This window comes from Camelus dromedarius, chromosome 4 (genome assembly GCF_036321535.1).
Source record: "Camelus dromedarius isolate mCamDro1 chromosome 4, mCamDro1.pat, whole genome shotgun sequence".
Classification (NCBI taxonomy): domain Eukaryota; kingdom Metazoa; phylum Chordata; class Mammalia; order Artiodactyla; family Camelidae; genus Camelus; species Camelus dromedarius.
Genome location: NC_087439.1, coordinates 79413310 through 79435858, shown reverse-complemented (window position 1 = coordinate 79435858; position 22549 = coordinate 79413310). Strand labels below are relative to the sequence as shown.

The 22549-nt window shown below is 44.4% G+C and overlaps 1 protein-coding gene across 3 annotated transcripts in view; it reads left to right on the top strand.

Annotated features, from left to right (window-relative positions):
- MREG (melanoregulin) overlaps positions 1-22549 on the top strand; it is a 54396-nt gene that overhangs the window by 2075 nt on the left and 29772 nt on the right. The window contains exons 2-3 of one of the 3 annotated variants that reach the window (XM_064485147.1): positions 3212-3298; positions 16537-16696. In XM_064485147.1, coding sequence (XP_064341217.1) covers positions 16604-16696 — 93 coding nt within the window. In that variant the 5' untranslated portion in view covers positions 3212-3298; positions 16537-16603. Of the gene's footprint in view, positions 1-3211; positions 3299-14558; positions 14728-16536; positions 16697-22549 lie in introns of those variants that run through there. The other 2 variants (XM_064485148.1, XM_010979705.3) reach the window with 2 other exon arrangements.

Below are 22549 nucleotides of genomic sequence, written 5' to 3'. Positions count from 1 at the left end.
TGCAACTTTTTGTGTGCCTTAATTTCCTCATCTGTAAAATGGGGATGATAATAGTGCGTACCTTAGGGAGGCAGGGAGAAATGAAATGAGCTAAAGTGCTTGGTCGTGTCTGACACAGTAAACACTCTGTACATTTTAGTTACTATTGATTATCACTGTTATTCTTCTGAGCACGTGCATCTGAGTGAACTGGTCTTTTGTGGTTTAGTGTCATTCTGGCATCATTTCAGTATAATATTTGAGAAGATCAGCCTATGAATGGACGTGTCAGGTAGTGATATGTGTTGGGGGAGGGCACCTGTGTTCTTTCCTACCCAGGTCATCACAAGGTCTAGTTTGAAAGTTTTTTAAAGTGTGACCTTCAGTGGCTTTTAGTATATTCACAAAGTTGTGCAGTCATCACCAGTATCTAACTCATAATATTTTCATCATTCTGAAAAGAAGCACCATACTCATTAGCAGTTGCTTGCTGCCCTCCCCTCCCTGCCCACTCCCCCCCGAACCCCCAATCCCCGCAGTCAACCACTAATCTGTCTTTATAAATTTGCTTACTCTGGACATTTTGTATAAATGGAATCATTCGATATGTGGCCTTTTGCATCTGAATTCTTTCATATGGCATAACATTTTCAAATTTCATCCCTGTTGTAGCATGTATTAGTCCTTCATTCCTCTTTGTAGTTGCATAATATTCCTTTGTATGGATATACTACATTTTATTTATCAATCAATGGACATTTGGGTGGTTTCCAAGTGTCTCTTAGAAATAATGCTGCTATGAACACTTGTGTACAAGTTTTTGTACAGACATATGTTTTCAATTCTCTTAGGTAAATACCTAGAAGCGGCCTTGCTGGGTCATACAGTAAATTCTACATTTAACTTTTTGAGGAACTGCCAGGCTGTTTTCCATAGTGGCTGGTTTGAAATCTTAATGTGATGAAATCATACGGCCAGATGGTCTCAATTATTAATTTATTAAGAACTTCATTCTTCGTGTCATTTTTTTCATTAATAAAAAAAGTTTTGTACAGCCACCTCCTTCCCCTCAACTAAATCCTTTATTCTATCCTAAAACACTGGTTTTCAAGTTTTATTTCATACCCCGTGGCAATAGTGCCCGAAGGGGTGTGTGATCAGAGTGCGGGAAGACATCTGCATTTGTGTGCGTGGGCACCTGCAGTCCTTTTCCAAAATGCACCAGGGACACTCGTTAGTTCAGGAAAACCAATTTTTAATCTCAGCTCATTTGCCAATCTGACATTGCCACTAAGGTTTTTGACCTTGCAACTTTTGTTTTTTCTGGAACCTTGTACCTGAAGGGGAATGCTTGTCCCTTGCCTGGTTTGCATCTGTATTGTCTCTCTGTCCCACTAGCGCTTGGTTTGCCCTTTCTCTGGATATATGCTGACTAAAAATGCTCTCTGATAATTGCCATGTTCTTCAGCTGCCGGCCTTTGCTTTCCTTTGTTCAGGCACAAATGTCTTTTAAGAGTAGTCAGCTGTACCCCCACTCCTTCACCTCCCACTCACCATAAGATCTGGTTCCTTCCCCTTGTGTGATCACATGAAATTTGCTCTCTTGCAAGTTACAAGAGAAAGATCTGCAGCTCTTTTCCCAGCATACACAGGCTACCTCTGTGCTGACCATCCGTGCCTTATTTCCCATTTCCTCTTTCCCTGGCCTCTGATTCCACATTCTCTAGTCTCCATGCCCGTGATTAGTCTAATCATGCTGGTTTGCCTTCTGGTGCCTCTGTCAATCACGTAATTGTTAGCCAGACGTCTTTTGTTTTCTCTACTGCTGAAAATTCTGCTCAGTTTTTAAGGCCCATCTCAGTTGCCACCCAGATGATGAAGTCTTAGAAAGTCTCCCCAAGCAGTTACGGTGTCTCTTCTCTTTCTTTTTACCCCTCAAGTCACTTACTGCATTCTGCCTGGTGTTACTCATGTAAAGTGGGTGCTGCAACCCCTGCCAGAGTGGAGGCTCTAATCTAGATTGGAGGGGATTCATCTTACTCACTTAGCATGCCCTGTTGTGCCCAGCACGGTGCTCCACATGGAATAAGAACGGAATAAAGACTGCTTTTTTAAAATGGAGGTACTAGGGATTGAACCCAGGACCTTGTGCATGCTAGGCACGCACTCCACTACTAAGCTAGGCTATACCCCACCCCCCAAGAATGGAATGCTTTTTGATTAATAAAAATTACAATAATAGCTGTTCATTGATTAACTTCTCCCTATGTGTAAATTTTTAAAAAGTGTATTTGAAACAAAAATGGTATGAAAAGTAACAGAGCAAACACCCACATACCCAGCACCCACCTTAAGAAACTATTAACACTGGAGTTGAAGCCCCCACCATGTATCTGTGACCACATCCTTCTCCTCGTCCAAAGGTGACCTCTAAATTGGATCCATGTTTAGCATTCTTAACTTGATATGAATGGTGTGTGCTGCTTGTAGGCTCTTGCCTGAGACTTTTTTTACATACATTCTGTCATTTAATCATCACTATGTCCAAATGAGATAGGTGTTATGTATCCCCATTTTATAGATAAGGAACCCAGGGCTTAGAGTGTTTAAATAATAAATAAATAATAAAGTAATAATAAAATAAATCAGAGAGTCAGAATTTGAATCCATGTCTGTCTGAGTCCATGACTTGAATTATGGAAAATTCAGAAAACTATCGAAGAGTTTTCAAAAACAACTTATAATATTTATACACTAAAAACGGAGAGACATCACTAGCCTTAGCGCCTGCCCACTGTGCCCCTTTCTCCTGCCCTTCCTCCGTGTCCTTCTTTAGTGAAATTCTTCTACCCGGATGTAGCAGCAGCTGGCCCAGTGAGCCAAGCCCAGGGGGAGTCAGGAGACCTGAGCCCTAGTCCCATCTATTAATTGGCTGTGGGATTTGGGGGAAGTCTCTGTACTTCCTTGAACGTTAGTTTTTTCTTCTGTACAATGGAGAGCTCCGACTTTGAGGCGCAGACTTGAAGGGCTGTTCCAGGCTTGATGCAGACTGCCCTCTTTCTGTGGGCTTGTGTCAGCTGAAATTCTGTTTGACACACAGTACAGGGGCAGTGAGGCTGTCTGTAGTCCTGCGAAGGAGCCAGGACATGTGGATTGTGACCATTTGTCAAACTCTTTAGCTGTCCAGGCCTGCTTCACCAGCGTATAGGTGAATAATCGTTTCTAATTCCAGGAAGCTTCAAACAAGTCTGGGCCTGGAGGAAGGACCTGTGGCCTGACTGAACACCAGCTTCAACCCCAAAGGAAGCCAAAGAACAATGTACATGTCACTGTTCTCGCACCTTCGCCCCAATCTTAGGACTGAGTCACATAACATTCATCTTGTCAGTCATCTATGTAAGGTCTGAGGTTCTGAACGCCATCCTTCCCCGCGCTGACTGTATTTCTAAAGTAGAGCAAATAGTCAGCCATGAAAGAAGAATAAAATAGTGCCATTTGCAGCAACACGGATGACCTGGAGATCATCATTCTAAGTGAAGTAAGCCAGAAAGTGAAAGAAAAATACAATATTATATCACTTATATGTGGAATCTGAAAAAAAAAAAAAAAGACAAATGAAGCTATTTGCAAAACAGAAACAGACTCACAGACATAGAAAACAAACTTATGGTTACCAGGGGGTAGGGGTGAGGAGGGATAAATCAGGAGTTCGAGATTTGCCGATACTAATGACTATATGTAAAATAGATAAATAACAAGTTTCTACTGTGGAGCACGTGGAACTACATTCAATGTCTTGTAGTAACCTATAATGAAAAAGAATATGAAAACGAATATACGTATGTATATGTGTAACTGAAACATGATGCTGTACACCAGAAATTGATGCAATATTGTAAACTGACTATACTTCAACCAAAAAGTTTTTTAAAAATAGAGTAAATAGTGATCACAACAACAACAAAATATCAATATGCACTGAGGACAGGATGATAATGTAAGTGGACTGTCTGGGAATGGCTAGATCATTGTTTATTTATCTGTAAATTAGTGAATGACTTTCTGGTTCAGGATTTCATGTTACTAATTAAAAGAAACATTGGAGGTATGTATCATTAATTTCTAGGGCTGTTACAACAAATTACGGCAAATTTGGTAGCTGAAAATGGCAGAAATGTGTACTTCCAGTTCTGCAAGCAAGAAATCTGAAGTCAAGAGATTGGCAGGTCCATCTCCCTCTGAAGACTCAGGGAATCCTTCCTTACTCGGTCCAGCACAGTTCCAGTCCTTGCCTCCGTCTTCTTCCATGTGTCTCTCCTTCTCCATGTCCCAAATCTCCTTTTCTTTTCTCTGATAAGGATACCAGCCATTGGATTTCGGGTCCACTCTAAACCCAGGATGATTTCATCTCAAGATCCTTAATTTAATTATGTGTAGAAAGCCCCTATTTCCAAATAAGGTCACCTTCACAGGATTTGGAGTTTAGGACTGAGAGATACCTTCCGAGGGGACACTATTCAACTGCTGCAGGGTGCTTTTGGAAAAATGTTTGAGCTTAAAGCATTGTTTTTCTTTTTATTATTGAAGTATATAGTCAGTTTACAATGTTGTGTTGATTTCAGGTGTACAGTGTAATAGTTCAGTCATACATTTTCATATTCTTTTTCATTATAGGTTATTAAAAGATATTGAATATAGTTCCCTGTGCTAGACAGTAGAAACTTGTTTATTTATTTTATATCTAGTAGTTAGTATCTGCAAATCTCAAACTCCCAATTTATCCCTTCCCATCTCTTTCCCCATCTGGTAACCATAAATTTGTTCTCTATGTCTGTGAGTTTGTTTCTGTTTTGTAAATAAGTTCTTTTGTATACTTTTTTTTTTTAGATTCCACATATAAGTGATATAATATTGTATTTTTCTTTCTCTTTCTGGCTTACTTCACTTAGAATGATGATCTCCAGTTCCATCCATATTGCTGCAAATGGCACTATTCTTATTGTTTTTCATGGCTGAGTAGTATTCCATTGTATGTGTATACACATACATACACAACTTCTTTATCCAGTCATCTGTTGATGGACATTTAGGTTGTTTCCATTTCTTGGCTATTGTAAATAGTGCTGCTATGAACACTGAGGTGCGTGTATCTTTTTGAGTTAGAGTTCCCTCCAGATATACAAAGCAGTTTTTTATTTCAGAGCTTTTATAGCAGAGCTTTCTTCCATCAGTGATAAAAGCATGCTCTTGCCATGTAAACATCCACATCTGAGCCTGAGTTGTGGCCCTTGAAATTAGGTGATTCTGGAGGCACAATTGCAGTCACGTTTAAGCAGAGAGCTGCCCACGTCCTCTGGCCCTCGACAGTCTCCCACCATATGCCATCCATTATAGACACCAGAGGCCTGGAGAAGGTTGTTTTATGTCTATAGAGGGGCTGTTCTGAGGAGGAATTGATCTGGGCCGGTGAGTGTGGGCAACAGAATTGAATTTCCCTGACAATAAAGAAATGGTTCGCTGTGAGTGGTACTACTCCAGCTTGCAGAAGAGGGCGAGGGATTGAAGTTGTGACATGTGCCTTCTCTGCCTAGCTCTGCTCATCCTTTGTAGGCTGTCTGTGGTGCTACCCTACACCATAGTACTGTCGTAAGTGCTGTATATCTATTAAATCCTCATCATCACTCGATGAGGTCCGGTCAGTTCTTGTTATTCACAGTAGTTACGTTCTACAGTCACCGCAAATGCTGGATTAAAGAACCGTTGCTCCAAGGGGGAAATCCAGGGTGATCCCTGAGAGCCGATTCATCAACTGATCAATACATAACCGTGTTTTATGTTCATTTCTGCCTGAAGACACCTTATTGAATGTATATCATTGATTCATTAACATTGAACTCACAGCCAAAAGCCCACCAACTCATGCCTGGATGAAGGGTCGCTAACACACTGTTTTAGCACTTCCGCTCTGTGCTCAGGGGCCATTCTAAACAGTGACATCACCAACGAAAAGCATAACCATGCAAAAAAAACATGGTGCTAAATAGTTACGAAGAGGAGACTTGTTTGCAGTAGGAGAGATGCAACAAGAAAGCAGGGCATGGTCCTGTAGGACCTCACCTGGGAACTCGAGCCTTGGATGTTGCAAAAGCCCCCAGGAGTATTGATTTGGGGCTCGCAGATGAATTTTAGCAAGTGAGCCAATTTGCAGGTACGGGATCCGGGAATGACGAGGCTGGACTGTGATCACATCTGTAATCCCCACTTGACGATTGAAGAAACCGAGGCCAAGAGCGTCCATAGCTTGCTCAGAGGTGCGCGCGCGCGCAAACGAGTTCACATCCTACTCCATTTCAGTTCCCCAGAGCTATGTGCAGGGAGGTATGTATCTAGCCGCTTATATGGTGTGTTCTAGAAATTGTGTTTGAAGTATGACACTTGCCCCGAATTGTCACAGCCTGGGGTCCAGAGGCACTGGTTCATCTTTCTGTGTTAAGGCTGTGGAGCCAGGTGCCAATAGGAAAGAAGGGTGGTGAGTTTAAGACATTTAAGAGGCAATCACCACCAACTCTAGAAGGACAAAAATCTTCCACCTGGGTACAGTTTTTCATTTCACCATTTGGACTCACATGACTTCCGAGCTGATCAGATTGCCTTCCACTCCTGGAAGGGCTTTGGAAAACGTTGGCTAATGTGCAAGTGTCAGGGCGATTGCTCAGACAGGGGCCCAGATGGCCTGACTCTTTTCCCATAATCTACTGCTGGGTTCCCCGAGCTGATGCAACGGACTCACCATGTCTTTCTGCACAACCTGCACTTACACAGCCTGTAACCCTGGGCCAGACAGTGATTCATAGGAAGTGACTGCAGAGGCACCAAGGATTCTGACTGCAGGAAGGTGCTCCTGGCTCCCAGAATCCATTCTCTGGGTTGTACTTTTGCCTACTTGAAAGACAGAGAAGAGAGGGGAGGCTCCTGCATACTGTTCCCAGAAACTGGGCCTTGGGACCTGTAAGTAGGAGGTAAAGACATTACCAAGAAGTCAGCCGCTCAGAATTCATCTTGGGATGACTTTTAAAGATTTGCTTCCCAGGCAGCCCACAGCATCCCTCTTCCCTTTTGGTGAGTTGCGTTAGTCAGTCTTGGTGGCACTGGAAGTTCCTGAGAACGTGAGGTTTCTTTCTTGCACATATCATGTGATCTCGGTTTCCTGGAACTGTGCTTTCTCTAGATATCTTGACATGATCTTACCACGGCATCTTTGTTTAAAAAGCAAATTCTGCTTACATGTTGGGTAACATAGCTTATTCTGTTAGCAGTGGAAGTCCTTTTCGGTCTGAGTTCATTCATCTTTGTTTTATGCTAGTGATCTACTGTGCACTCTATTCTTTGGTGCCTTTTTTGGGCAGTAATTTTGGTGAGAGAGTATGTGTCTGGGCTGCCTGGAAGGGGTTAAGAGTTTACTGAGTTGCCTGTCACTTATTTTTTTTCTTAACTTTTAAAAATTTGTATTTGGATGTATGATATCAGAGACTAAAAACATACAAAGCTATGTACAGTGTAAAGAACAGCCATACCGAACACCCCTTTAACCACCACCCAGGGCAGCAGACAGCTATCGGCAGCCCCAGGCTCCCCGCCCCGATGGTATCTAGACTTTTGTGACAGTCATTTCCTTGCTTTCCTTTATAGCTTCACCACCTATGTATGCACCTTAAAAATGTACTTTAATTTTGCCTGCTTTGAAACTTTACGTTCTTAGGATCAACCGGTGTGTTTTCGGCTTTGTGAGCGCCATCCAAGTTGGCGCAGGTCGGTGGTGGTTCTCACTTCTGTACAGCATATCCCCTTTGGTTCACCCGTTCCTCTGTTGGTGGACTTTTGGGTGGTTTCCAGTTTGAAACGGAAACCAGTTAGGCATGGTTTAGATAATAAAGTCAGCATATTAAGGTGAAATTGTTCATCCATCACCACGCTGGCCTCCTCCTGGGTCCTCAGATACACAGGCACATGCTGTCTCAGGGCCTTTGCACCAGCCTAGAATGTTCTTTCTCCACCTACCTGTCTGGGAGGCTCCCTCACTTTACTCCGATCTCTGCTCAGAGTCATTGTATCAGGAAGTTCTTCCCTGACCACACTCTGTAAAACAGTCCTCTTCATCCTCTCTGTCTTTTATTCACCGTGTAGTCCTTCAGAGCCCTAATCACCAGCCGTCATAAATGTATGTGCTTATTATCATCTGCTTCCTCTGGAAGACCGTGAGCCCCACCATTATAAATTTCAACAGCTCAAAAATGTTAAGAGTTTGTCTTTGAGTCTGGAAAGTGGGATTCCAGCCTCATGTGTACCATTCAGAGCCCTGTGAAGTTAGGAAATTACCTTTCATTCACTCAGCAAATTGAGCATCTACTAAGTGCCAGGTCCTGTTCTAAACACTCCAGTTCATTACTGAGCAAAACAGCTACAGATCCTGACCTCGGGGGGCTCTTATTGTAGTGTGGGGGCACAATAACCGTAAATATAGTAAGTAAATTAGGAGATAAATACAGTCATCCCTTGGTTATCTGCAGGGGATTGGTTCCAGAGCCCAACCCCCCACCTCCCCCAACCCTGGGATGCAGAACCCATGGATACGGAGGCAGAGCAGGGGCAGGGGGCATGCTTGCGATTTTAAATAGATTGCTCTAAAGAGGCCTCATGGAGGAGGGGATGTTTAAACAGAGCTTTGAAGGAGGGGATGGAGTGAGGCATGTGAGTATCGGGGGAAATACTACAGGGAAGAGAATGAGCCAGTGCAAGGGCAGTGTGACTGGTGGGCTGAGGGGACAGCAAAGAGCCCAGAGTGGCTAGGGTGTCACGAGGGGCCTTATAGACCACCTGGCGACCTTGGCTTATATTCTAAGTCAAATGGGAGCCGCTGGAAGGTTTTGAGGGAAGGGTGACAAGATCTGATTTACATATTAAAAGAATCACTTCAGTTGTTGTGTTAAGAGAATTGATAGAGGCAATGGTAGAAAGAGGTAGATTATTGAAAAAAAAAAACCAATTGCAGGAATTCTTATGCAAGATGGAGGTGTCTGGGCTCGGGTGGCAGTGATGAAGGTGGGTATTTGTTTACTGTATTGTCAGTAGGATTTTCTGGTGGATTAGATGTTGGGTCAGGGGCTTGTGTTAAGGATGTGTCAAAGAACCAAGGATGACTTGAAGGGTTTTGGCCCGAGCAGTCGGAAGGATGGATTTTCCATCATCTGGGTGGGGAGACTACTGGTGGGGCGGTTTGGAGGGAAGGCCAGGTGCTTGGTTTCTGCCAGGTTGAGCTTGAGCTGTCTGTTGGACATCCAGGTGGAGGCAGGAGGGAGGCAGGTAGAGGCAGGAGTCTGGGACTTGGAGGACAGGTCTGAGCTGGAGATACCGGTCTGGGTTTAAGAATCTTCCTCAGGAAGATGACATTTAAAGCCACGAGACCGGATGAAGTGACCAGGAGCGAGTGGAAACAGGGAAGAGACCAAGGATTGTGTCTAATCTGCCTGAGCCCCAGCGTCTTCTCCACTGGGAGAAATAAAATTGTGCTGCCCCTGCTGATTGCACAGGGTTCTTGCCAGGACCATCTTCAAGCATTTAACGCACTTACAGCAGCAAATGAAGCATGATCACAGGGGGCTCTGTTTCAGCCCTGGGAAGGGAAGGCATGAAGGGTGGGAACAGATCAGGGAGCGGCACCCAAAAAAGGTCCCTGGCATTCTTCCTCTTGCACGTTGAGGAAGTGGATACCTCTGGTGTTGAGGGGACCTATGAGCCTAGGTGGTTAAACAATGAGAGGAGCTCCAGAATCTATGGAATGATGTTCAGAGTTGGGGTTATATGGTATGTAAACATTGGGTTAACCAGGTAAGAGAAAAGAGCCAGAGTATCTGTCTTGGGAGCAGTGAAGGAAGAAAGGAGGGAGGGAGGGAGTGGGGGAGAGAGACAGAATAGAGGAGGGAGGGAGGGAAAGAAGGAGATGGTAAGCATCTTAGGTTCTCCTGCTCCTCCACTGGGAAGTTGCCACAGGGAGAGGGAGGGGAAGGTCTGGAAGCCAGGGGCAAAGAGGCAGGCCAGTTCCTAGTGGGGAATCAGATAAGGAGGCCTTGGGTGGTCAAGGAGTGACTGTTTTTTAAGACCTCTGTTTGCCGTTTACTGGGGATTTGATCCTCCCTGCCTTCAGAGCTGCACTCCTGGACCTGGAGGGCTGACGCACAGCCTGTCTGTGGGGAGTGCAGCGGTGTCCCTGGGGCTGCTGGCTTCAGCAGCCGGCCTGTGTACGTGGGGTTCTGTGGGGCTTTCCAGAAGCTTTCACATGTGGTCCTTGCTGGTCGTGGGGACTCACGGGAAACCCTCGTGAGCAGCTTTAATGCTGAGTGGCACTTTGCCCGCTGTCCTCAGGCTCCGAGTCTGGTGTTTCTAAGCCTTGAGTCTCCTTTTAGCTCTAGATGGTGTGGAAGGAAGACTCTCAAGGGATCTGCTCTTGCACCCCAGGTGGGGCTCGGGGTGGAACCTGAGACTTGGCTCATTCTATCTTTTAGGAATAAAAACAGCCTCTGCTTCGCTTCATATGTAACTTCAGAGCCGCCTCTCAAATGCTTGGGGTTAATAAAATATTTATCATCAGCAGATGGTGGCCAGGGGCGAAACAGCCACTCTCACTTTCCTCAGACCCTTTCAGAGATCATTATATGGGGGAGGGGGAGAAAGTGAGGCTCCGATTCAGTGCCCCCTTCTCCCTGCCCTCTGTCCTCCCTGGGTTTCTTGGGCCCAGACCCCAGGCCCTTTGCACAGAGTTCTCTTTACACAGGCCCCGCAGTCCTTCACAGTCTCAGGCGCTCAGAGGTTCCCAAGCTGCTTCTTTAGTTGTTTACCTGAGGCTTTCTTTGTTTTGGTCTTTCCACCTTAAGAGTCCAAAGTTTTAAAACAAATTGGATGCTGCCTTGACTGGGAGGTGGAGCAGGACAAAAGGAAGGAATGGGGACCACATGACCGGAGCACAAAACCAGGGGCCCTGGGAGCCAGGCTGGTCTGACAGGCCCTTCCCAGTGAGCTCACGCCTTCATTCACTTTCATCTTGCCCAGTATTTTGGTGAAATTATTAAGTTAATGATTTATTTAACAATGACCCCCACCTTGTCTATGCCCCAAAGAAACCTGACTTGTAACTCTATTGGACAAGACAGTGGTGGGAGCGAGGTCCAGGTGAGGGAGGCAGCGGATCAGAGTGGAGGGGGCTGCACCGCAGAGAAGCCCAAATCCTGAGCTTGGGAGCACGGCTGGAGCTCGCAAGCATCACCCTGGTGAGAGTCATCGCTCACCCAGGGGCAGAAGCCCTTGGTTCTCTTCCCTGTTTTATATCATCCCCCGGGCATCAGTGACTAGGCAGAGTTTGAGGCTCATGGGACGTCAGGGGAGCATTGCTTCTAATTAGGGCAGGGCTAGATGTTGGGGAAGCTGGGGAGGCACCACCTGTCTGGAGACGTGAGCACATCCAAGCAGGCTTGGTGTTGACCATCCTACAGAGCTGAATTCATGTTTGTAGATTAAGGATGAGTGGATACTGTTTGACGTTGGCTGGGGTCATGCTTCTGTATGTGTGTGTGTGTGTGAGAGAGAGAGTGTGTGTGGGGTGCGGTGGGAAGAAGAGTGAAAGAGAGAGATTGGTTGATTGGTTGAGTGTGAGACGGTGGGAGCGACTGGTCAGGGAGACAGCTGGCATAATCATCTCAAAACATGCAAAGAAACTGTGGGTTAGCAAGCAAAAAGTGGCTGGATTATTCATGGTCAAATGTTTGCCACTGATTATTCAGGTAGACTCTGACTAATTTTTAAACCTCCTGCTTTTAGGGAATTTTAATGAGTTACACATCTGGGATTTCTGTTAGCACATTGGGTCACAGCTCAGGTGCTCTGTTCAGGTACCTTTAAAGCAGCTACTCTGTGCCCGCCCCTGCCAGGTGATGTGCGATGTGTAAGAAATACTGGATACAAATCCCTTCCCTAGGGGAACACAGCAACTTGCTAAGGGTACAAGACTCACACAAATGAAACAAATCTGGGGGAAAGTAAAAGACCAGTTTCGGGAATGGACGTGGGTTTCAGGACCTGAGAGGGGCATGAGCTGCGGTCAGCAGCCGTGGCAGCAACTCAAGTGACAGCTCTGCCCTTGGGGCTGGCTGCCTTGAGAAGCCCCAGGGGAGTTTGCCAGATTGTATGGGGATCTTGTCATATGTGTAGTCGTTATCTGAGACGCTGCGTTTGAGGGTGCATCCCTGTCAGAGCATTTGGATGTCGTTTTCCAACTGTGGCTGCTTGTAGACGCCTCGTTGGGGACCTCAGGCTAGAGGGACCCTCAGCTGGCTGCCTGTCCTGGGAGAAGTCAAACAACTGCCTGCAAAGTGGGATAGCGTCACCCGCCCTCTGACCTCAGATAGGTGGACAGCAGGAGGGATAGAACGTGGAAGGCTTTGGGTCAAGCACCGTGTGGTTTATCACTGGCTACAGACTCTAGAGGCAAAAAGATTGGCGTTCCTACCATTCACGGGATGATTCTCTCCAGCGTTGTCTGCTCCTTGGACTTCTTCTCCGTCCCTGTGCTTGCTCTCCCTTGGCTCTCACTGCTCTCTCGGGTCTCCCGTCCACCCTGGCTCCTTAGGTCAGCCATTCCCTGTTTGTTCCCAGACCCATGCTCTCTCTGATCCAGTGGCTTCCGCACTGACGGAAAGCGTTTCTCCCAAGTCTCGCTCTCCCTCTCTGTCCTCGCTCTTAAGCTGGGATCCTGACCTCTCTCTGCACGTCCTGCAGGCTTACGGGTCAGCTGGGGCTTCCTCTGTGCTGTCTAGGGTAAAGGCATTGTGCTTGCATGGTCAGTACTGACCCCTCTCCTCGCACCTCTGTGCTGCCCATCACCAGTCACCCAGGCTGCCCTGTCCCCTCTCAGGTGCTCCTGGAATCTGTCCTCTCATTGCTGTTCCCACCGCTCTTTCTCTAGCCCACATCCTCATTCACGCTCACCCCAGAGGGTATTTCACAATGCTTAGATCTAATTTAGCAACAGAACTCCACCTTTCCCAAGGCCCAAAGAAATCTTCCTTTAACTCTAGGAAATAAGATTTCAACAGAGCAGCTGTTCTGGTTATGGGCGGTTTGTGGGCTCCTTTCTCTCTCTGCCAGGGCAGCCCTGCCCACCTCCCGCCCCACTCCTCCCCCACAGTGGCCCCCAGGCCCCCTGACCTTAGGACCTCACAGAACATGGCGTGAAAACCACACCTACCGTCTTGTGACAGTTGATTGTGACAGCCTCCTGAGCCATCTCTCTGTTCCTTCTTCATCCACAGATGTTTCTGTAAAACCCAGACTGACCAGGCTCAAAATCCCCTTGATAACTTGTTACCATTCCCAGAACAGAGCCTGAACTGCAGCGTGATCTTCAGTCTCTCCCCGAATCACCTTTCCTTCACCTTCCTCAGGGCAGGTGTGATTAGCCCGCAAGAGCACTTGGAATTCCCCAACCCTCAGGCACCTTTAGCCTCCCTCCGCTGCTGGTGCTGTTCCCTCTGCCAGGAACACCTTTCCCCTTGCCTGTCTTCCTGGAGAAAGGCTGTCTGCTCCTCAGGTCGTGCTAGGTGTTGTTGCCTCCATGAAACCTTTCTTGGATGTCCTTCTCATCACCCACAATGTGTCACTCCTTCTGTGTTCCTACAATTGTTTACACTGAAAAAAAAAAAGGTTCACTTATCTCCTTGCATTACAGTCACACTAAGGGCAAGGACAGTGTCCTATTTACTTTTGGGTCCCCAAAGCATCTAGCCCAGCACCCAGTATACAGTTGTTGAATAAACAAACAACTTAATGAATGAGTGAGTGAATGAATGCATGAATAAGTTTGACATGCTCGTTAAAGCCTGTATGGGCACCAAGACATCATTTGCCCTCTCCTTTCTTTGGCTCATCATTCTTAAGAGGAGCCAGCGGTTGGTCTCTCTGTGCTTCGGCTTCTGCAGGGAAAACGAGGCGGTTCTGAAAACAGTGTGGCTGAGCTGTGTGTCTGCTTCCCTGTAAGTTGCTCCGTCGCCATAATTCTGATCACTCTGTCTGGTCCCACACCCCACACTTCTGAACTGCAACTAGTGGGATTTAAAGAGCATTCTTCAGCATCCGTTCAGGTAGCTGGCCTCCTGCTAGCTGGGGTTCCAAGATCCCACCACCTCTTTGCCCCAGTTCTCGCAAGTGGGCCCTGGCTGGCTCTCCCAAGCCTGACCGGCACCCCATCTCCATGCGCTGGAGCCGCTCCTTGCTAGGAGGGCTCCTGCTGCTGAACCCCAGTTTGGTGACCAACACTTTGCTTCTTGTTGCAAGATCTCCTTAGTGTCAACTTCTGAGTATTTCATGTTTGTTTAAATCTTAACATTTACCTGCAGCCCCGCTGTCAGTTACTCTCACCCCTCCTTCCCAGGTGCTGTCTGCTTATCTGGTGTCCACTGTCTGTCCTCATTCGCCAGTCCCTCATGTCACCCCTACAGGTGTGTTTGCCACCCCATGGCCATGGGGCATCCTCGCTCTGCCTCAAACAAGGGCCTGACTCACCATCCGGGAGGAAAGCCAGAGAACATCTCGCCTCTACCTGCTCCTGGACGGTGCACTTGTCTTCAGCTGCACACCGTCATTCTAATCCTGATACCCATCCTGCTTCACCTGAGTTACCTCCATTGCATCTTTTTAAAAAATGTATTTAAACAATTTTTTATTGAAAGTATAGTTGATTTACAATGCTGTGTTAGTTTCTGGTGTAGCATAGTGATCCAGTTATTCATACATATATATCTCTGTGTGTGTGTATATATATATACACACATTTTTTTTCATTATAGTTTATTACAAGCCATTGAATATAGTTCCTTGTGCTATACAGTAGGTCTTTGTTTATCTATTCTGTACATAGTAGTTTGTATCTGCCAATCCCAAACTCCCAATTTATCCCTTCCCTCCTGCTTTCCCCCTTGGTAACCATAAGTTTATTTTCTATGTCTGTGAGTCTGTTCCTGTTTTGTAAATAAGTTTATTTGTGTCTTTTTTTTTAGTTTCCACATATTATTCCAATTATTCTTTCTCTTTCTGGCTTACTTCACTTAATATGACAATCTCCAGATCTATCCATGTTGCTGCAAATGGCATTATTTTATTCTTTTTTATGGCTGAGTAGTATTGTGTGTGTGTGTGTGTGTGTGTGTACTCACACCACATCTTCTTTATCCAGTCATACCTCAGTTGCATCTTAATGGATCTTCCAAGTCCACTCTTCACCCCCTGTAGCATCTCCACGCTTGCCAGAAAGACTTTTAAAGATGTAATACTATTCACACATCACAGTCCTGATGAAAACCCCTTCTACATCTTACCTTAGGAATAAAGACCACATTTCTAAAGAATGTTAGAAAACATGGTCTACAGAGCTGTTATCTGGCCCTAGCTGCCCCTTTAGCTTCTCCTTTACTCTCTAGCCAGTGTCCCCCTTCTCATGTATACATCCTGCCTCCTCCCACCTCAGGGCCTTTGAACATGCTGTTTCTGTTGTTTGGAACTCTGTTCTTGTCTTTCAGCTTAAAGCTCATGCACCCCTTTTTCACAATGCCTACCATATACCTACCCCCACTACTCTCCCTGAACTTCCCCTTTATAACACTTATTACAGTTTGAATTATATAGTCATGTGATCATTCATTAATGTGTTTCCCTCCCTAGACTGTAGTGAGGTCCAAAGACAGGGGCCATGTCTGTGTTGCTCACAATTCTATTGAGCCCTGTGGTTACCATGGTGTCAGTGCTTCATACACATTATTGGATGAGGGGGACGGCCCCAGCAGGACCTGACCTGTGGGACCCTGGCCAGTCCCACAGATGTTAACTGGCTTGTGTACAGGCGTGTCCTCGGTACAGTGCTCTACCACTTAGCTCCATAAGCCCAGGCACCAGATACTGCCTCATAAAGGGTAAATCATGAGGTAGACGTACAGCGTGGGGCTCCTGAAATCCCTGCTCAACATCCCACATTGTTTATTGAAAGTATTTGAATATGCATGTTTGTTACTTAATTTTCTTGTTGTAAGGAGTTCATAGGTATTACATACCATCACACTTTAAATTTACTGTATTTCTTTGAATTAAGCGCCAGTAAAAAAGTTCATCTCTTCATGTTAATTGTTTTCTTCTTTTAAACGCATGAGCATTCTATTTGCCATTAGATTTCCTTTTTCCTTTTTTTCTTTTTGTCTTAGCTGCGGGGTTACTCAGTGCTAAATTTCATGTTTAACATAATAAAATTACTTCTGCCCAGGAGTCTGGTTGTATCTGTGTTGTTTTTAAAGTGATTTTTAAAAATTACTCTGTTGTGTTATGCTTAATTATTAAAGACAATTTAAATTGTATGGTTAGGAAGATACTTAAATACTACATCATGTGATGTTACATAGATGTGATGTATGTATTCTATGTAACCTACATGACAGAACCCTTATACCTCCTCTTTTTATACCGTAGTGACAACAACCCATATTCTTCGTTTGGAGCAACTCTGGCCAGGGATGACGAGAAGAACCTGTGGAGTATGCCTCACGATGTGTCCCACACAGAGGCCGACGACGACAGGATCCTGTACAATTTGATAGTCGTTCGGAATCAGCAGGCCAAAGATTCAGAGGTAAGCCCCCTTTGAGATCTTGCTGTGTACAGGTGAGCAGGTCCAGTGAAAAACAGCCATGACCGAGAAGCCAGCTTGGAGTAAAGGGAAGAGTGAAGGATGAGATGTTTGAGATGAAGGACAGGTGTTGCAACCGGCAGCATCTAGCGGCTGATTATAGCTGGTCTTGCTGCACCTGCTTAAGAAACAGGTAAGACTGATTTCTGATTATTAACTTAATGACACAAATTACAGCAGGACGGAAACAGCAAGGCAGCGCTGTTAAGATCGTGAAGATACCTCGGCATCTCTAATCTTCCAGTTGTTTAGCAAGCCACCGTTAAAGATCCAGGTTGAGGGGGCTGCTTTGCGTTACCACTAATTCTGAGTTAGAGGACTCTGAATTAGGTTTTTTTCTGTTTATATCTTCTTAATGCTTATTGATCAAACAACGTATCTGCTATATTTGAGGTGATTTTTGTGATAAGGCTTGAAATCACTCTTAATGGACTCTTTTTTTTTCAAATAGACTTAATTTTTTTAGAGCAGTTTCAGGCTCACAACAGAACTGAGCAGAAAATACAGAGAGTTTGCACATAGCCCTCCCCACCCACACATACACACTCCCCTACCCTCAACATCCCTCATCAGTGTGGCATGTTTGGTACAATCAATGAACCAACATGGACACATTATTATCAACCAAAGTGCGTAGTTTACATTAATGGACTCTTAATCAAAGTTATTGATATGGAAACACTAGAATATTGAAAAGGAGATGACATCATAAGTTAAGGGAAAACAGCAAAAGGGATCATGTTTTATTTTTTCCTTTATTTCAAAGGCAGTGTCAGAGTACCATATAGAACACAACATAGTGTAACACTGGGGGTATCATTTTCCGAATAATACAGCATAGGTTTTCTGACGTCTGTGTTCATCCATTAGTTCTGAATAGATACCTATAGACTTCATGTTTTACCTTGTATCTTATAGTAATTGAGAAGAATAGAGACATTTTAAAACCCTAAGTAGAAGAAAAACATCAGTGTGTGTGTGTTTGTGTGTGTGTGTGGAGGGAGTGTTTATGGGGGGGGTCATCTGTTTCTTACCTAGTTTTCTTTATTTTTTCCTAATTAATTGCTAAGTATTTTTTTCCCAGAAAAACATGCTTTAGCAGGTGATAACTTTTAGAAGTACCATGTGTCTTGGTCCTTTTATTCTGGTGTGACTTGGATGCCTTTAGAGGGTAACAGGTGGGCACAGAGGCGGGGGTCACAGTTGCCTCTGGTTCTTGAGGCCTGGGGGCAGGATGGGCTGGAGAGGCCTGCAGCGGCTCTGGTGAGGTTCCTTTCTTGGGTGTGGAGGGCTGATGAGAACGGCTTCTGCTAGATATCCATCATGGGGCTTAACTCAGAGGCATAGCATCCTGCTAGTGGCCATGCACTGCACTGCCCTGGGCTTCCCCTGTCCCCAGAGCCATCCCCTCCTCCACTGCTAGCATGTAGAGGACATTATAATGGCTGCCCGTGCCAGGAACAGCCGTCCTGAGCGTGTGGACAGGAATGCGTGCACAGACTTGCTTTCCCTTTCCTGGGAAGAGCTAATCCTCACCCTGCTCTATTGGGCTGACTGGTTAGGGTTTCTGCTGGTGAGAATGGAACTAATCCTTCTCGTTTCTTCCTTTGCTTTCCCCACTCTGCCCAGAGCTGTAGCAGCAGTAGGGAGATGATGTATATAGTACACTGTTCTCTCTCCCCAGGGCCTCACGCAAAACGTGAAAGGGGCTCGAAGGGTGTTTGGACTGAGCCTGGCAGCTCTCCCTGGGGGAGCTCCTGCCTCTCTGCCCTGTTCGTATTTACTGTTGAGAAGTCAGTAGAGGCGGCAGCAGGAGCTGCAAAAGCACTGTGAGTAAGCACAGCTTCCCAGGCGGCCCGTTGTCTCGCTTCTGTGCTGCTCTTGGACAGAAGGGCCTTCCAGAAGGCTTCGTCTTCCCCTTGCCCGAGAAATGAGGTCAGGCTCAACTCTAGGGGAAGTCGGCAACCAAAACGGGCCGTCAAGTCAGTAACATGAGGGTGCGGTGATGATGGTCATATGTGAAGTGTTTTGAAACATCTCTGTTCATGGCGCTTCCTTTTTTTTTAGGTGAAAAAAATATATATAGACGCACATACACAAGGTGTATATAAAATATGCAATATATTTTAAGGTGTGTGTGTGTGTATATATGTATGTGTGTGTATATATATATATATATATATAATGGATATATACATGTGGTTTGAAAAAGCTTCTTGTATTTTCTTCCAAACATTTGAAATGCATATAAAAACATATATGTCTATATGAATATATCTATTCATTTCCCCCACAGATTGGATCATACATTACATACTGTTCTGCACTTTGCTTTTTTTTTCACCTAATACTATATTTTGGACCTATTTCCATTTCTGCTTGCTTAGATTTACCTTTCTGTTTCCGGGGTCTCTCTGGTACTCTCTTGCATGGATTTACCATCATTTATTCAGCCAGTCCCTATTGATACTTAAATCGATTCAGGTTTTTTGCTGTTTGGCGCAGAAGCAAGCTGCAGTGGATATCCATTTATACTTGTACGACCCTCCGTTATTTTTCCAGAGTTGCTGGATCGAAGAGAATGCGTGTATCTAAAATGCTGGAATTGTCACAGTGCTTCCTTCTTGGAGGAACCTGGGGAAAATACTTCAGGGTGCAAAACAGACGAGCCTTGGAAGTTCTGACTGAGTTTAAGGGGAACAGCTGCTAAGCTCCAGTTTACCATGCTGACAGTGTGGATCTGGGAGTGCAGAATGTTTGATTTTTCAGAGAAGCTAAAAATCCAACTTTACATATAAAATGTCCAGATTTTTAAATGATAGCTCACGTTAAAAAAACGTGTCAGCTAAACAAAATGTGTTTGTGGGCTCCTGATATATAAGGAACATTTACAATAAGGACTAATACTATTTAATATTATTGTCATTTTGTTTAACATAATTGAAAGATGAACTCACCATTGATTGAGAAGGTAGAGGTGGGAAGCTGGTGGGAGGTGTTTTAAGTTTGAACAAGTTCCCTATTTATTCTTATTGCTTATTTTCTTTTTCATGTAGGATAAAAATGGTACAAATTTTAGTCAAATGAAGGATTTTAGTTTTGAAAGAAAAACAAATTTCACCTACCAAGGAACAAGGCACCCCAGATATTTATGCATGATACAATTTGGAAGTTCAAGCAAAGCATCAAGGAAAACTGAACGTTATGTTTTTCCTTGAGTAGCAACAATATGAAAGGCCTAGAAACGTCCATACTTGGAATTCTCTGAAAAATGAAAAATAATTTCAGAATGGTGTGCGCACTGCCTGCATCCCTTGCTGAATCTGGAGCTGGTGGAGGAAGGGCTGCAAATAGAGTTAAGGCTAAATTTGCCCTTGTTGCCACAGATTGGGAAAAAATCAGAAAAGAAAATACATAGGAGAGCAAATAATGAGGCGAGCCATGAACTTAAATTTACTTGCAGTGTCAGAAAATAAAAAAGTAACATTTAATTCTGATACAGCCTACTTTCATTTACACAAGTTTTCAAAAGCTTGAAGACTGTCAGAACTGATGCATTCAGACCTCCAAGTAGTGGAAAAAATGTTCTTGTCTCTGATTTTGTAAAATCCATTAAGTGTAGCTCAGAAATAGTGAACAACCTCAAAATCATGTCACTAAATCATTATCCTTGTGTTCATTCTCATTAACCTAGTTGTATTTCGTATGTCCTCTGTGTTCTAAAGAGCTTCATAATGGTTAATGCAATATCATTGCACCTTACTTACTTACTTTGTATAAATAATTCTAATCATATAATATCCAAGATATTAATAATAATGAAAGCAGTGCCAGGCATTGTTCAGCCACTTGACATATATTAAGTCCTTTACACAACAGCTATGCGGTGGGGGCCATTATTACCTCTGCTTGAAGCAACTTGTCCAAGGCTACACAGTTGAAAGTATGGAGCCAGGATGTGAATCTGGGCTTTGTGATTCCAGAGACATAATATGTAATGAGCACCGTGATTGAAATTGTGAGAGAGGAATAGGTATTGTCTCTGGTTCCATGTAGATTTCAAAACGCACGAACAGAATCTATTGAAAGCCTATTTCTGTGACTTTTTGAAACCAATGATGTGAAAGACATTGATGTGAGATGAGAACTATGTTTGATTTGGGGTCGTGACCGCAGTTCAGGAAGTGGTCCAGGTCATAATACACCTTTCCCAGTTTATGCATTTCCACTGTGAGTATAGCTGGTTAAGACTCCTCTCCAGGGCTTTGGTTTTATTAGCTCCAGGATGTTTTGTCTTGTTTCTCTCCATCCTTTGTCTCTTTGTTTAGTGTTCTCTGACTTATGTTTTTAGGTGCCTCTTCTGATGGCTCAGTAATAGTTCTTTTCGAAGTCTGTGCCTGGCTTCAACATTTTCACTCTGCTAAAAAAGGCTTTTACATTTTTGATTAAGAAAGTAAGTGCTGGGAGGAGGGTATAGGTTAGTGGTAGAGCACATGCTTAGCATGCATGAGGTCCTGGGTTCAATCCCCAGCACCTCGACTTAAAAATAAATGAATAAATAAAAATAAACCTAATTGCCTCCCCCCCAAAAATAAAAACTAAAATAAAAAATAAAAAATAAATAAAATAAATAAAAAAATAAAAATAAAAATACTCAAAAAAAGAAAAAGTAGATGCTAAAAATCAAATCATCCTCATAAACACTTTTAAGTACTGTTTTGGTTCAGAATAGGTGATGTTTATTTGGCATAATTGGTGATAGAAATTCTAGGCTTACTTTTAAAACTATTAAGAAATTGCATGCTCAGAAACATCTGTCATTCTGATGACGAGCACCTGCCTCCCTGTCACTGAGCAGGGCAGCATTTATGCACCGCAGTGTCCATGTGAATGCCAGATGCTCGTGAAGCTCAGCAATCCCTAGAAAACTGCCCTCTGCTGAACCTTGGGGAACGGCTAAATGTTACTATTTTTTGAAACTATAGAGGCAAAAACATAAAATCTTCCTTGTTTACGATTTGTTTGCCCTTCCTGCATGTCAGGACTCCCTGCCAATGGTGTGTGGCCAAGCATTGTAAACAGTCCTATAACATGTTTGAAATAGCAACAGGTGTTCCCAGGGGTTTGTTAGCAGTGCCTGAATTATACACTTAGTCTGTCATATCCCTGGTGCTAAAAGAAAGGACAAAACCAAGTTGACTGAAATGTTGGGTCAGAGGATGTGAGGAAGTGGGAGAGAGGGTTGAATTGATCATGTACCAGACACATCACACTGAAGCACTTGGAGACAGGATTTTCTGTTTCGGCTCAGCGCTGCTCCATCTCTGCAGGCGCTGGACAAGCCCCGCTCTGGTCTGGCCCTCTGACACCTCTACGAGTGGGTGCACACTGGCTGCTGTTGGAGATAGGGCTGCAAGTTTTACACCAAGCACCAAGGAGCAGAATAACAGTGGAAAATGGAAGCAATTCTCTAGATAATTCTGGGCTTCTCAAAAGCCTTTTTGTTTGGGCTCCAGATGATCCAGATTGTTGAATGCAACCATTCTTTATTTTACTTTGCTACTGACTGTTTGGGTTAGAGAGGGAGAGAATAAAAACGCTTCTTAGGACCTAAGAATCAAGCCATCTCATCCTCTGGGTTCTTGGTAATAATATTTGGACTGAGGATTTTACTGGGTGCTGAGCAGTAGCATATTGCTGAATGCATCTGCTCCAGGCAAAAGCTGAAGCCCCGCAGTAACCCTGTGAAGGAGGCATTTTGACACGTAAGATCAGAGACTTTCAGTCATCTGTCCA